The sequence below is a fragment of the Nicotiana tabacum genome, chromosome 19, assembly GCF_000715075.1.
Source record: "Nicotiana tabacum cultivar K326 chromosome 19, ASM71507v2, whole genome shotgun sequence".
NCBI classification, from domain to species: domain Eukaryota; kingdom Viridiplantae; phylum Streptophyta; class Magnoliopsida; order Solanales; family Solanaceae; genus Nicotiana; species Nicotiana tabacum.
Window position 1 is genome coordinate 18,322,176 of NC_134098.1, and position 17,232 is coordinate 18,339,407.

At 36.7% G+C, this 17,232-nt stretch overlaps 1 protein-coding gene across 2 annotated transcripts; it reads left to right on the forward strand.

The window, feature by feature from the left end:
- The first annotated feature begins 402 nt into the window (after positions 1-402).
- On the forward strand, positions 403-6,605 carry LOC107791953 (pumilio homolog 12-like). 2 transcript variants are annotated; one of them, XM_016614115.2, is made up of 7 exons: positions 403-776; positions 1,700-3,317; positions 3,419-3,581; positions 5,101-5,264; positions 5,360-5,618; positions 5,974-6,088; positions 6,223-6,605. In XM_016614115.2, exons 2-6 carry the CDS (start codon positions 1,765-1,767, stop codon positions 6,079-6,081), a joined length of 2,247 nt encoding a protein of 748 aa, XP_016469601.1. In that variant the 5' UTR covers positions 403-776; positions 1,700-1,764; the 3' UTR covers positions 6,082-6,088; positions 6,223-6,605. The 2 variants fall into 2 exon arrangements, with proteins under 2 accessions (XP_016469601.1, XP_016469600.1); XM_016614114.2 differs by having other exon boundaries at positions 405-776; positions 6,219-6,605.
- Positions 6,606-17,232: the final 10,627 nt, after the last annotated feature.

The following is a 17,232-nucleotide window of genomic DNA, read 5'->3' on the forward strand; positions in this document are numbered from 1 at the left end:
ATCTAGGAGTCTCATTATCATTTTGGCAACCTAAAAGTAGGGGCGGAGCTAGAGAATAAGTTACATGTTCAAATAAATACAGTTATTTTTGCTTGGACTATGTTTGTGTAGAAAAGCTATTAAATATGTAATTATAAATCCAATAACTAAAATAGACTATGAATTTGGTAGCCCGTTAAAAACCATAACTTCGCTCCGCATTTGTCTAAAGTGTTAACCCTTAAATGAATATAGTGGAATACTAATTAAATACTCTACTAGTGATGTTTAATTGTACTAGTATTAAGTATGGTTAAATAATCAATATTTTAAAAGAGGTCATCCTTGGCAAGAAAACCAGAAACGTACCAAACAATGTGGGAAGACCAAAGGCATGCATGGTTTTGGTGTATCCCAAATAATAATAATAATGGCTAATCTGCCATTCCAAAATTGTACTCTTTCTTGAAATATCTGCCAACTTTTCTAGTTGTTGGTCTGTTTGTTTCAATTGGGTTTTGTGTGTATGTGATGTACAAATCATACATACATATACATAGTATCTATCTATGGTTGAATGCCACCTCTTCCTTTTTCTCTCTCTCTCTTCAGTTATAATCCTATGAAAACTCTTCTCACGCCGCCTCACTTCACTTTCACTTCTTCTGTGTTTTTCACAATTCAAGAAAATCTCCCTTTTTATTTGATTTTTGGGTAACCTTGAAAAATCAAGAAAAGCCTTTTCCTTGTGAGTTCATAATATGATCAATTCCATGGCATTATTGTTACTGTGATCAGTAAGCTCACTGGTCTTTCACACTGTGTTATGATCAAAGTTTTATGTTTTCTTACATGGGTTTTTTCTGTTTTGTTCAATAGTTCTGAAAATATTGAATATTTTGTTTGGGTTCTCATTTGATTTTTGATGATCTGTGGAGTTGGGTTTTGAGTCCTCTGATGAATTTTGGATGTGTTTGTGGGAATCTGATGTGTTATTCTATTTTGTCTGTTTCGATTGTTTTTATGTATTTTGTTTGACGTCAATATCGAGGAGACTGGTTGGTAGACTATTGTCTGTTGTCCTGGATAATGACATATTTTTTGTAAATGTGAGTGTGCTAACTCAGTTCTTGAACTGGGGTTTTGTCATTCTTTTCCAAGTTTGTCTATGTTTTTTAGAATGTGAAAATGTAGATTTCATCATCTGCTTCAAATGTGAACGAATTGCAGTGGAAAATATAGAGAACTTCTTGTAATTTTTATTTTTATATAATATTGGAGTGAGATGAGCTTAACTGGAACAATTCATACAGCCGACCCAGCTCACTTGGGATTGAGGCTTAGTAGTTATTATTATGTTCAAATATGGTCGAACTGGCATCTGTCCGATGGAGAAGAATTATGATTCTTTGTTTTTGCTTTTCCTACAATCACTTTATTTGATTCTTTAGCTTAGATGCAGTGGATGTTGCCAATATGTATCATTCTTGTAGCGGAATTTGTAGTGCAAATTTTTAAGTTGTTTTTGTGCTTGCTGATGTTTTTCCTTTTTTTTTTTTTTTTTTTGTGTGTGTGTGTGTGTGTTTTTTTTTGTGTGTGTGATAAATTTGGTTTGCAAGGAGGATATTTGATGTATATATATTAAATTTTAGCTAATTTTGTATTTTGTATACTGACTATGTGCTTTGACTCATTTTCTGTTCTCTCTGTTGTCGTATAGAAGAAACACTGAGTCCTGAGGTCGATGAACTTTGCTCACTTAGTGACTAGTGAAGACTAATCTTGATGCTGCCTATTGTTCGGAAAATGGAGAATGGAGTAAATGAACTGGAAAATGATGAGTTTGAGAAACTTCTTGGGGAGATTCCAAATGTTACTTCTGGGAATTCATATCCTGAGGAATCTGGAGCTATCAATTGCCCAAAAGATCAGAAGTTGGTATCCTCAAATGGGGCTTTGGCTCTGGATAGGTCGAAGACCATTGGTGTTAGTGAGCGATATAAAACCAATGGGATCTTAGGTGAGCTAAAAGAATTTGGTAACCGAGTCCAAACACCAACGAAAAAGAGGTTTGAGTCAGAAGAAATAAATTTACCAAATGAACAGGCTATAACATCCGCATTTGCTGAGCTGCATGTAAAAGATGGCAACTTGTTAGACTCTGCAGCTCCTCTGGCCAGTTCTACGCCGTTGCTGAACCATTTAGCTGTTGTGAATGGACAACACAAAAATGGCTTAGGTAAAATCCCTTCTAATTTGGATTCCAAAGTGGTAGTTGTTCCGTCTCCAAGAACACCAAATAATCTACCGACTGCTTTTAATGGTTTTAGTCCTATTGGAGAAAATTATGGGCACCAAAGTGGATATGTACATAGAATGGAGAACATATCTGCAGCTGTACCATTACCTCCTGGAGTACAAGGTGTTCACCTACTTCCACCAATTCATCCGGTTGATATTCCAGTAATTTCCAATCAACAACATTATTTCTTGGATGTTACATCACCTGCTCCTTACTTCCACTCACAAATCAATCGGCCCCACGGAGCTTGTCGACAAGAGGAACAACATTATTTCTTATATATGCAGCAGCTCCGAAATCAACAGTTGGACAGTCAGCGTCCAATTCAACCAAATGGGATGATAACAAGTAGAGCAATCAATAGTAGCCCCCGGCCACCATTCATGGAGATGCCCATACCTCACGTCAACCAGCAAGTTTCAAGGAGTATAAGCCCGTTAAATCCCCTGTTTTGCTCCGTGGGTTCTGATGCACAACAAGTTCTAGACAAAGAAGAGAAACAATATTTTCCTGAAAGAATGTTAAGACGATCGCATGGATTGGAGCCAGTCAAGTCAGCTAAATTCGGTTCTTTTGGAGGTAATCACTGTCTTTCAAATATGAACCGAAATAGAAGAGTTTTACCCTGTGCTTATCCGAAGCGGGGTTTCTATGCTCCAAGTATGGAATCTCGCTTGGATTGTCTAGATTCAAGAAGTTATTCTCCTGATACTGTTGATCTCAAATTTCATCGGAGGTCACAATCTCAAGAGTATAATTTAATTGATGATTTTGCTGGAAGAATATATCTCATGGCGAAGGATCAAAATGGATGCCGCTTCTTGCAAAGGAAATTTGCAGAAGGAACTTCAGAACACGTTGAAAAGATTTTTCCTGAGATTATTGTTCACATCGTGGAACTCATGATTGACCCCTTTGGCAATTACCTTGTTCAAAAGCTTCTTGAGGTGTGCAATGAGGATCAGCGAATGCAGATACTTCATGCAATCACTAGAAAAGCTGGGGATCTTGTAATGATTTCATGTGACATGCACGGGTCTGATTTCTATCTTTATCAAAGTCCTTTTTCTTACTGATATGCTTCTTTTGTTCATTTTCATCACAGTAGTTTGATTTTTTTCTTCTTCTCATCTGCAGGACCCGAGCTGTGCAAAAAGTTATTGAAACGCTTAAAACACCTGAACAGTTTTCTATGATCGTGTCCTCATTGAAACCTGGTTTAGTGAATTTAATCAAGGACATGAATGGAAACCATGTTGCACAGCGGTGCTTGCAATACTTAACACCTGAATATAGTGAAGTAAGTTTCATATGTATTCGTTCATAGAAAATATTTAGACTGGTATTTTCTTTGATGTAGTTTAGAGATCAAAGGGCTGAGTTGTTACTCAATCTTGTGGAGATGACTTAAGTGTTCCTTTTATGTAAAGAATGAACATAATCAAAATAAGCTCCTTTGCTTTGCAAGTCTGATAGAAAATGCAGAGACGGGAAAAAAGTTTGTCTCTTTTGTCCATAACTCTTATCATTTAAATTCCACTACATCTTTGTAGCATGTTTGGTAGTATCAATTTTTAAACGACTTGGATTTCTCAATCTTATGGATGTTTTATTTTAGCAAGTAGACTCTATGCATACTTTTCTTTTCCGTCACATGATCAGTGTAGAAATGCTCATTTTTAAACCACCTAAACTCAGCTTCTAAGGCTGTGGGAAAACTAAGCTTTATGACAAAAGACAAGGAATGAGTTGCACATATGTCCTGCTGCCATTTACTAACAAGGCAGTTCCACTGGTTAATGTTTTGAATGCGTTATCATGGACAATATGCATGCCATTTCTAGAGCAAGTTTTCTAGTGAAAATGTTTTAAAAACCTATTCCTGTGTAACTTTGCTGGTGCTAATTTTAATGTGCAACATTCCTTATTTACAAGTTATTTTCCACTCAAAGGACATGCTATGTAATCTTTATCAGCAATGAAATGTGTGCTTTGCTTCATTAGTTCAGTTGAATTGCAATCATTGCCTAGTATACTTAAAAGGAGAGTCATAGAGTCAATATCTAATACTAGTATAACTTGATGATCGGATAGTCATTCGGTTTTTCTCTGTCCTTGGTTGTTACAGCAGCTAGATACTCATCTCCAGTTTTGCATGAGTTTAGTTTTTTCATAGATAACTTTGAAGAGGTCATCAGGAGATTGATGTTCTCCAATGTCTCTGTTTTCACATGGGATAGATATAAACAGAATAGTCAATCTTCTCCTTGTCCTGTAAATAATACTACAGGAACTATTTGACCGCATAATCATGATTAATATATGTATTGTCCTTTTATTTGTTGTGTTGATGTCATTTCGTCAGTGACGGATTCTCTTAAACTCCAAGGACATTGGTTGACTGTGCTGCAGCAGATTGTTTATAATATTTGATCGTGCCAAGTGCCAACCTTATTGTGTTTCTATCATGTCTTATTAGGGATATCTTGTAACTGTAATATTGGTTACTCGAAACAATTCATATGCTTCCTTATAGGGAAATAAAACAAATGAACTATTATATTCATAGTGTTACTTCTCCATTTCCACTACCGATGCTTCCCTCTTACATTGTAGGGTATATTGATCCATCCTGTTGAAGTAAATTCTTTACACGCTTTCTTATTTTTTATTGTTTGTGTCACTTAATTTTGGCTTGTAACTGCTGGAGAGGTTCGTTAGTTTTCACATATAGCCATTTGAAGTTTCCTTCATTGCTTAGTGTTGCATGCCGCAGAAGTTGATGAAACTTGTTATGACACAAATTTCTTCTTTTGCAGTTCCTGTTTGAAGCTGCTATTACGAATTGTGTTGAACTTGCATCGGATCGTCATGGGTGTTGTGTGCTTCAGAAATGTCTTAGCCAATCTGATGGTGGACAAAGACATCGACTAATCTATGAGATCGCTTCTAATGCGTTGGTTCTTTCCCAAGATCCATTTGGGTATGGCAATTTCAAGTGTCAAATTTCCTTTCCTTGTTAGAATACATAAACTTGGATTTCTCTTTAGTTAAGTTTCATCGTTTTCTCTATTGCAGGAATTATGTTGTGCAATATATTTTCGACATCGGTAATCCCTGGGCGACAGCAGATATATTTGACCAGCTGCGGGGTAAATATGCGGATCTTTCTATGCAAAAATACAGCAGTAATGTAGTCGAGAAATGCCTAAAGCATGCGGATGAAGAACGTTGTTCATATATTATTGAGGAGCTGATAAGTGATCCTCGACTAGACCAGATCATGCAGGACCCATATGGAAACTATGTTATCCAAGCTGCTCTAAATATCTCAAAGGTTAGTTATTTTAGCACCCGCCTTATCTCTTTGCGATCTTAAATATTGTTGCTAGTTTCAAGATACAGATTTGGTAGTTCGGATATACTTCTGAAGAGGGCCCTAAATTGGGCGAGTCAATGGCTCTGCGCTTGAAACATTTAGTCTTGCAGGATATAAAGAACTTTTCTTCTCCTAGGTGTTTTAAGGTGTTTCCCCAACAGGTATATTTAGTCAACCAGTGCAAAGGAATAATAGAAGAAAATATTGAAGGACCCGAACGATACAGTTGAACACATATTCCTACATTTGACACTTCACTACTGCATGTTCTAACGTTAAAGAATATGTATATTGACAATTTCCTAACATGTAGGGAGCTCTGCGTGCTGCACTAGTGGAGGCCGTGAGAGCCCATGTTCCTATTCTTCGGACCAGTCCTTATGGGAAGAAGGTCCTCTCATGCAATGGTCTTAAAAAATAAGTTGCAGGTATGATAATATTATCCAAATCTTGCATCAACATTTAAGTTGTTTCAACGGCATACAAGTGTTTTCTTCCTGGACATCATAGGGATTATCTTTCCAAATTTCCATCCAACTTAACATTATGTTTTTCCAGACAGACCATGTAATTTATGTGGAGTAATAAAGCAGGACAAAAAATGCCCTAAAGTTGTCTCCATAGGCTGGGCAGCCAGTATCCACAAGTTTTGAGGCTTGGAAGGAAGTGGTATTTTCGTCGCTCGTCTTAGGAGATGGGTACATGTTACCGCCTTTTTGAAAATTTCTTCTATTTTGTGGGTTCTAAACCATATTTTTCTTTGAAGGAACTAAAAACTTTGTATATTTTGCTGATGCCTTTCCTTCCACACCACCTTTTATGTGCTCACTGTGAAAGTGGCAAGAGGAACTTGATATTGTAGAAATAATCAATTTTGAAGGTGTATATTTACGCTTGGATGTTTGCTGGAGGGATTCTTCTATAATAAACAATTCTATTTATTCATTTGTTTATAAGTATTTTGTTTTCCATGCCTTACTTGTAAAGAACTGCTTTGGTTCTGTTCTTGATTTCATTATTTCATAATGCAGTCTGATTCATATTCAGATTATGGCTTTGTTTTTCTGAGATTAAGGAGAAATGGAGTGCAAGGAAACTTATTTTTTATTGAAATAGTAGTTTTCTTTCTAAGTATTCATAAGAAAGATTTAGAAAGAGAAGTATAAAGCAAGATGATTATCAAATAGAAGGCTTAAGGTCGTTGTTAAGTTCAACTGTAAATGAAGATCTTGGTATAGTTTAATAGGTTTTAGCTCCTCCCTTTTCCACATTCACTTTATGTTCACTTATGTTATATACTTGGAGGTCGTTTGGTTGATGGTTGGGAAGGAAATTATTCATGTATTAAAACTTATAAGCTAATACCATATTTGGTAGATTTTTAGTTGCTTTATATAAAATTCACCGCACCATGTACGGTGTTTGGTTATCATTTTACAATCCTACGTAAAGAAAGTGTAAATTAAGAGTCAATTTATGTATTATTTTATATGGGGTAGAGAGAGTCCTGAGAAGTATTGGGGAGAGGTGATTAGACATGATATGACACTTCTGCAGCTTACTAAGGACATGACCCTTAATAGAAAGTTGTGGAGGTCGAGGATTAGGGTAGAAGGTTAGTAGGTAGTATAGCGTACGTCAATTAGAAAATAAAGAGATCATGTGTACAATACCAATTCATTACCATTAGTTACTTCATTTTAAAGTCCTCAATATATTACATTGCACATCTATAGTTTATGAGTGGAACATGTGATATACTTACAACATCATTAGTTTGACCTTCCCAATACCAACGTACAACCCACACCATGTCTATGGAGCCTTTAACGGGTATAAAAGAGTATAAGGATAATATCGGCAACAAGGCTCCGGGTATACCTCAAACACAATATATGAGAAAACAAAGGGTACATAACCCCGGTATGAAATGGGGCTCACCAAGAAGCTGAGAGGAGGGTATACTGCTGTCACTGATCGATGCCGCCTGCTATGGAACCACCTGCATCCATTAAAAGATGCAGCACCCCCAGTAAAAGGGACGTGAGTACATGTGGAATAGTACTCATATGAAAATACGGTAACTCAAATAAGAGGCATTTAAAGTGCACCAATAGACTACAAAATGTCCCATAAAATCAAATATCAAGACTTATTATACTTTCATCATTCTAAACTTCTTTTGGGATCAACTGAGCCATATGAACTATACCGGAATACATAGTATAATATAATTGAAACAACATGTACAAACAACTCCAACGAAAGTGGCACCTATTGCCTGCATTAATAATGCGTTTCACTAGACCGTCCATATCCCTCTCTTATTTTACGCCCATATATTTCATAGGCCGTCCTTAGTGTTCACATATCATATTATATACCTATGCGTTTCATAGACAGTCCATGGTATTTATTTATACCGTACACCTATATATTTCATACACAATACACTTATGCATTCATAGACAGTCCATATGATTCCATATACTATGCACCTATGTGTTTCATCGACCGTCCACTGGATTTCATATCACAATATACCTATGTATTTCATAGGCCATCCATAGGATTCATAACACAATATACTTATGCGTTTCATAGACCGTCCATAGGGTTTATAACACAATATACCTATTTGTTTCATAGACCGTCCATAGGGTTCCATATACAATGCACCTATGCGTTTCATAGACCGTCCACAAGATTTCATATCATAATATACCTATGTGTTTCATAGACCATCCATAGGATTCATAACACAATATACCTATGCGTTTCATAAACCGTCCATAGGGTTTCCATAACACATCACTATGCACATAATCATATATAAACTCGAGTGACATGACTAACACTACTTTTAACGTCGTAAGTTCCCGGATTATTGGAACACTTCATGTTCATGCTCATCATGGAGAAATATAGTTCTTTACATTAACACATGCATGGCAAATCAGTAAGTAGATTTCAATGGTACATGGATCCAATTTCCTTTCGTATGGTTCATCATCATTAAGCATAGTATGTCTCTTTTACACCTCATTATATACCTATTTGTCATCTTGGGTCACTAGCTAAGTTCATGATTCTCATTTTGGCAACGGCCACAGTTCACGTTCATACTATCACTTACTTGTACTAGTCACAGTTGATCATAGGACACTAATGACATTATTATGTAAAGGACTTTCAACTCATTTCATAGTCTTTTACGCATCTTTTCATTTCATTGGCACTAGTGGCTACAAATGTAATATCATTCTTACCACGTCGGCCGTATTTCGTATTTCATGTTCACCCCTTTCACTTTCATACTTCATCATGGATTATCAATAACAAAGCATCTCTAAATCATGACTTTTAGTTCACATATGAGCAAATAAGAAATGCTAGGCACATTGAGCTTTCTTCAACAATTTGGCATGATAGCTAGCAATTAAGACATATTATGAATTGAATTCATAATATTTCGACACCTGGTCACATTTAAATACAATCTCAAAGGATAAGACAATAGGATAAGAGCATTCGGATTACATTTTGAACATATATCTTTTGACATAGAGTTTGTTCGGAATAGTCAAGCTTATAAAGAACAACTCGGAATATGAGATATAAGAGCTTGAACCAATCATACAACATACGAGGACATAATGGATTCGATTCTACAAGAGGAGTTTAGCCAACATACCTTGCTTCGAGCCTTTTAATTTATTACAATATTTCAGAAATCTTATCCACTTCGATCTATTTAGAGATATAACAAAATTAAACACAAATTAGGAAGGAGTTCATAGTTTCAGCTCACTTGAGTATTTTATCAAACACTAGGTGTGCAAATTACACTACAAGGTTCATCCATAGATTTTCTTCACACCACAACTAATTCATCAGCAAAACTACCCAAGATTGTTCAACAACTTCCCCATAATCCCTACTAGCTCATACATGTGATATAATAATTGCCATACCCAAAATGCATACTCCCAAATTACCCATCTCATACCCAAACTCGAAATTGAAGATGAGGGTTTGAATCTTACCTCTTAGATAAAGATCTTGTAGTTGGATTCCTTGATTCTTGAAGATTGGGACAAGAATGGATAATTAGAATATTAGGTTTCCTCTTTCTCTCTCTGAAATGCTCCTACCTCTCTCCAAAATCACCAGATGGATGCCCCAGAATAAGCCCCAAAGGCTATTTATCAAAATCGGGTCGGGTATAAAAATAAAAAAATGAAGCTCTGAAACACAAATATGCGGTCGCATAGTGACCGTAGAATGGATATGTGGTCCGCAAATCAGCCGCACAATTGGTGCCCCTGAACTAGAACATATGGATTGGGTTTACGGTAGTTTTGCGGCTCCCAAACCTGTTTTGCGGTCGCATAATGCACCACAGACTTTCCTCCAAACTTGCTCAATTACTGCTTCACTCTGCGGCCATTCTACGGCCCGCAGAGTGATTCTGCGATCACATAGTGGGCCATAGAAATGTCTTTTTCTGCCAAAATAATTTTCTTTACTCCTAGTGCATTGTTCAACCCAAAAGGTCTGAGCCGCCTCAAACACGTAAACCCACCTCGGCACCTGGAAACCTTAAATTCCTTTACAAAATTTTACGGGGCCTTACACATATATCTCAAGTAACAACGCAACATGCAAGGCATATACTATATTCTTATCAACCGGGATACATCTCGTTGTCTCGTAATATCGTTAATCTGGGCCCTTGGGAGTAATATCCAAACCAACTAACATATCATCTAAATCTATAGTATGCAAGTTGCGTAATCACATAATAACTACTTTGCTATATCACAATAGGATCTTGTACGTATGTGTTAGCTACTAGATTAGTGAATCTGTACTTTCTCGACTATCGAGCTGATATCACCCAAACTAGTGAGTCTGTAACTACTAGGTTATCAACCCATATCTTCTAGGCTAGCACACCTGCAACTACCAGGACACTATAAGTATTCATAATGTCTATCATAATATACAACAAATGCCAAGCACATAAAGTCCTCATGTCAACTCTAGCTAACATTCGTTGCTTTACATAAGTCTTTTTGAGAGTGCCGATATGGTTGATATACACTTTCTGGGAGAAGAAAAAGACTTCCAATAATCATATAATACTTATCTTACCAGGGCAGTACCAAGAACGTTCATGGAATTATTGGATACACGAATAGAGCATTTAAGAGGTTCTACTTCTCGGAATCACACTTGGAAGGAAACTTGTTTGGAATTCATGCTAAAAAAGAAAGAGATAGCCTTAACATACCTTTGAATCCGACCCTTCAACGATGATAATGGAATTAACTTCTTCCCAACTATTCTACAACAAATAAAATAACACTAGTATCAACAAAAGAAATATACCATCTAGCTAATTAGCGACAAGCTCGTACTACGATAAATGGGACAACATCTCCCATATTTCTTTTTTATTCCTAGAGTTTAGAATAACAAAAACAACAATCACAACCAAAACCATACGTCAATCACCTCAAAAGCAACAAGAACATCCCCAAAACGTCTAATATAAAACCCTCAACTCAACTACAACATTCGACCATTATTTTGTATCATCTAAGAACATGTAAAGATCAAACTAAGCTATACACATGAAGAATAAGAAGAAGAAGATCTTGCCTTAAACAACAAGATCCAGCCCTTAGACACCTTGCTTCAGCCTGAAAAAAGTATCCGGCTCAACAACAACAAGCGATAACTAAGCTTATACAAGTACTATGATCTTTTCATATGAAGAATTATCTCAAAACTTTGGTGGGATTTGCTTGAATAATGGGGAGATGTTTGGAAAAATTTAGGGTGCTTACGGTTCTGTTTTGTTTGAAAAATAAGGTGGGGAAAAGGCTGCCCACTTTATAGTATCAAAAATAATCTCCATCGCCTATGTGGGTCCCAATAGGGCTGCCTACACAATCCAGCTAAAATGTGCATATCTCCATACCCTGGTGCCATATCGATGAACAGTTTAACATGTTGAAAACTAGACTAATAGACTTTTAATTTGGTGGTGGATCACCCGTGACTCGAAGTATATTGGGATAAAAGCTCAGTGACATCAAACCCACATTTCAGTAAACTTATGAATGTAACTTGCGACAACTTTTGTTGACTTTTATTTTACATTTGCTTGAATTCAAAACTTAACATATGCCTATTATATGATTTAAATACCTCATAACACAACCTTCTTAGCATTTTAATCACTCCTAGTATTACCCCAAAAGTACGGGTTATAACATTGCCATGTATCTCTAATGTACAGTTTATAAGTCAACTCCATAAATTGGGAATTTTGCGAAAAGTCAATTGCTTCGATTCATTTAACCTCTAACCCTTCCGACACATACTTGTCATGACCCCAATTTCCCTCCAAAGGATGTCGTTATGGCACCTAGTCTCTACGACTAGATAAGCCTAACAAATAACCTCAACTGGATAGATATATAATAACAAGTTACTGAAAGCGACAGAATAATAGATAAAACCTTCTGAAAATAGAATCTCACAAATGCACACCCCAAAACCGGTGGAACTGAGTCATAAGCTCTATAGAATGCAACTAGAGTACACCACAATGGTACCGAAAATAAAGAAATACAATAGTAATAAAAATAAGGGAAGGTGACTCCGAGACCTGCGGACGCCGAGCAGGCATACCTTGAAGTCTCCGGTAAAAGCAGCTATCAGGAAATCTCCATCGACCGGCACGAGCGGACGTACCTAGATCTGCACAAAAAGATGTGCAGAAGGATAGTATGAGTACACCACAATGGTACCAAGTAAGTATCAAGCCTAACCTCAGTAGAGTAGTGATTAGGCCAAGTCAAGACACCTACTAGGATATAAAATAGACAGTATAAAAATGTAATACGGATAAGTAACAGATATTGAAGAATAACTGAAACGGAACAAGATAATAGCAAGAACTAGTACCGGAAGTTAACAATAGAAATATCTTAAAAGGAGCAACTAAAGTGCTACAATGATCATGTATGGACTACAATTTCTAGAATAATAAGGAATGAAGCAATAAGAAATATTCCTTCCACAACACTTTGCAACATGAAACAAAAAGCAAGAACGCAACGAGGTGCCGCCTCGTGTATAATGAAATCAAATCGAGGTATCGCCTCATATAATCAAGAATCACAACTGATGTACCGCCTCGTATTCACATTTCTCAACTTCAATTACAATCTTTCCTTATACCGCCGTATGAGCCTTATATTTTAAAATACATATTGAAAACAGTTTTCCCAAAATAGCTACACGTATTTTAGCCCACCTTATGATGACGCGTGGCTTCACGTAGTTCCCTTACAAGCAACACACACATAGGTCCCATCTTATACCGCCGCATGCACATCAACCCAAGTCTTATATTGCCGCATGCGCGTCAATATCACATCACAATAACAATTCGCACCACAAGTGCCCACATATCACAACTTGCCAACAACAACAATATCAATATTTTCACAACAATAACCCAAAACTCCACCACAACGTATACAAGAATACCAACATCAACAATGGATGAAAAATGCTTAATAAGATAGATGTGTCAACAATAACCAACATCGCCTCAACGTATTAACAACATTCCCAATTTCAACACCAAATAACTCAATAATGAGAAAATAATGTATAACCACGATATTAGAGAAGACTAACTCACAATAAAGGAAATAATATTCAACATTGAGTCTCAAATAATGAGGATCAACAAGAAAAGGGATAGCACGAACAATTAATCTGAATAATGATAATTAACAGTGGAGAGATAACATATAACAATAAAGGAGACAACAAGTTCAACTAAAGCATGTGAGCAATTTAGCAAGTAGGAAGTAGAACAAATACTACACAAGTTGACTAAGTCATTTAAGGATATTATTCTAAAACAATTAAGGATAGTTTGACAATGAGAATTTAGAACATAATAGGACACTTCAATTAAAGCATGGAAATAGTCTAAGTAACATAAACCGATCAAATCCCATGTATAACCTGTGTACCCACTCGTTACCTTGCGTACACGGATTTCACTTAGCACAATTGGATCAAACAATACCAATCCTAAAGGGTAGTTCCCCCACATGAAATTAGGCAAGACACTTACCTCAACTTGGCCAATTCAACACTCGAAAATAGATTTTCCCTTAAAATACACCTCCACACGACTCAATATCATCAAACAATGCTAGGGAATTCAATTGCAATAGATAAAATTAAAAATTTTACACTTTTTTCAAAAGTCAACAAAACTTAATACGGATGCCCGGTCAAAACTGAGGTCCAATGGTAGATTTTGTCTACCCATAAACCCACGAGTTCATACATGCGATTGGTTTCAACACCCGAGTCCAAATCGACTCTCAAAACTAAATTTTTTAGTTTTCAAAAACTTAACAAAGTTTCAAAAAATTCTACTTTGATTCACCTGATTTTGATGTTAAAATCTACGATATGTTGAAGAAATATGATTAAAAATAGATTAGAATCACTTACCTAAGGTTTGTAGGTGAAAATTTTCTCTCCAAATCACCTCCTACCGAGTCTAGGTTTCAAAAAATGAGAAAATGGACTCAAAATTCCTGTCTCCCGGTTATTTGATTAGTTGCAGATGTCACAATTGTGAATAAAGCCTCACAATTGCGGAACTGAAGGCATGGGGCAACTCTTCGCAAATACGAATATGGGACCTCATTTGCGACTGCCGATGCCCTCGCAATTGCGACAAGATCATCGCAATTGCGAACCAAGCCCATCCAGAAGGCCTTCACAAACACGAACACTGGGTTCGCAAATGCAAAGCCATCAGACTTGGCCTACCTTCGCAATGCGAACTCAGACCTCGCAAATGTGAGATCTGAGGCTTGTGCAGAAAAACCAGCAATTTTGAATCCAACAACACTCCGCTAAGCATACGATACTCACCCGAGCCCTCGGGGCTCCAAACGAAACATCCACACATGTCTAGAAATATCATACAAACTCACTCGCGCGATCAAAATACTAAAATAATATTTAAAACTACTAGTTGAGCTCTAAAATGCATGAATTTCAAAGAAATTTTCAAAACTTCTAAAATTTCAACTAAACGTCTGAATCTTATCAAATCAACTCTGAACGACGCCAAATTTTGCAAACAAGTTCTAAATGCCATAACAGACTTATTCCAAGTCCCAAAATCAAATTCCGAGCTCAATAGCTAAAAGTCAGCCTACAGTCAAACTTTTTAACTTAAAATTGCCAAATTTTGGCAAATCAACACAAATCAGTCTACGGACTTTCAAAATCAATTTTGGGCATACGCCTAAGTTCGAAATTACGATACAAAGCTATTCAAGTCATAAAAACATATTTTCGGGGTCATTTTCACAAAAGTCAATGTTTGGTCAACATTTTCAAATTTAAACTTCTAATTTTAGAATCAAGGGTCCAAATCAACCTGAAAGCTTCCCGGAATGAAACTAGTCAACTCCGCAAGTCATAAAAGTATAAACACACATGTGTGAAGCAATAAAAGGGGTATCGGGGCACAATTACGCAAAAATTGATCGGGTCGTTACATTTTCCCTCTCTTAAAACAAATATTCATCCTCGAACGTGCATAAGGACATACCTGAAGTGGTGAATAGATAAGGATAACGACTACGTATACCGTGATCAGTATCCTAGGTTGCCTCCTCGACCGGATGACCCCTCAATTGAACCTTCACTAAAGCAATATCCTTTTATCTCAATTTTTGGACCTGCCGGTCCAAGATAGCCACGGGCTCCTTAATGTAAGTCAAATCCTCGTCCAACTGGACCTTGCTGAAGTCTAGAACATGTGACATATCACCATAATAGTTCTGTAGCATCGAGACATGACATATCACCATAATAGTTCTGTAGCATCGAGACATGGAACATCTGATGAACTGCCGATAAACTAGGTGGCAAGGCAAGCTTGTAGGCCACCTCTCCAATCCTCTCAAGGATCTCAAAAGGTCCGATATACCTAAGGCTTAACTTTTCCTTCATCACGAACCTCATCACAACCTTCATGGGTGAAACCTAGAGCAAACCTCGCTCTCCAATTAGGGGTGGCATGTGGGCCGGTCCGGTCCCTAAATGGGCCAAGTGGGCCGGTCCAAACGGTCCCGGGCTAAACGGTCTTTTTGTAAGAACCGGTCCGAGACCGGACCCACGAACTCATGGTCTCGGGCTAAGCGGGTCGGGCCCGCTAGCTAAGTGGGCCCAATGACTAAATACATTTTTTTAAAATTAAATAGAAATTAGAGATAAAACGATGTTTAAAAAAATACCTTGTAAATTTTATTATAGAATTGTGACCTAAATATTTTAATTCAAATTTAAAGACAAAAATATTGTAAAGAGATATTCAAAGCAATGCCTTGTAATTTTATTATAGCATTAAAAAAATATGGCAATATTTTTTTTAGTCTTCCTCCCCCCTATGAAATGAGCACAACAAGTAATACCACCATTGAGAAGAAAAAGAAACTAGCCAAGATGTGCCAAAATACAAGTTACATAATACATACTAATTTTTGTTTATACAAGTTACATGGTATCTCTTACAAACTTCATAAATCCTTCAAGGTCCGGAGGAATTTCCGTTTGTGGTGGAGGAAAAGTAGCTTGGTCATCGCCGCTTCCAATGTCGGGCGAAGCAGCATCCTCCGCAAGTTCAGCTAGCATTTCTTCGTAAGCTTCGTCTTCCTCTGGTTGTGATTCAGCAAGTCCAAAATTTCTTCTTTCAGAACGGATCCAATCTCTGAAAAGTATTGATTTTTCCAAGATCTCCCTTATAGACGCTCTATAATTATCGAGTTGAAGTCTTGCTTGACTGAAAGCACTCTCTGATGCCATTGTTGAAGCTTGAATAGTTAAAATATCTCGGGCCATCCTTGAAAGAACCGGAAAGAATTTTTCTTTGTCCTTCCACCATTGCAAAAGATTAAAGGAGCCATCAGGATTCACTTCCTCAATTCCCTGCGACAAATAAACTTCAAGCTCATACCAAAATTGAGGACCTCCTAATTTTATACAAGGATTTAACAAAGCAGCAACACCATAAATAGGGGGAATATGAAAAAAATATTTTTTAAACTTTTTTCTCATAGAATCAATAGCAAGTTTATAAATTTTCCCGCCCTTTGAAAAATAAGCAAACAAATTAGCAAGTTCTGCAATATAAACTAAACAGTTAGAAATAGTAGGATAATATTGCCCAGAAAATTTATTTGTAGTAATATCAAATTGTAATAAACTATTATCTCTATCAAGAATAGCAGGTGTAGGACGGATATGGGGTTTGGTTCGGAGAACCGGGGGCAGGGGAGGAGGAACAACATGACCACTAGATTTGCCACTCTTGGATTTTCCCTTATTCTTATTTTTGGAAAAATAATTTTTTAAGAAAGCCATCTTAATTAATCAAGTAATAGCAAATAAATAAAATAAACAAAACTATAATATTAAGACTTAAGAGTTGGAACGCGTTTACCGA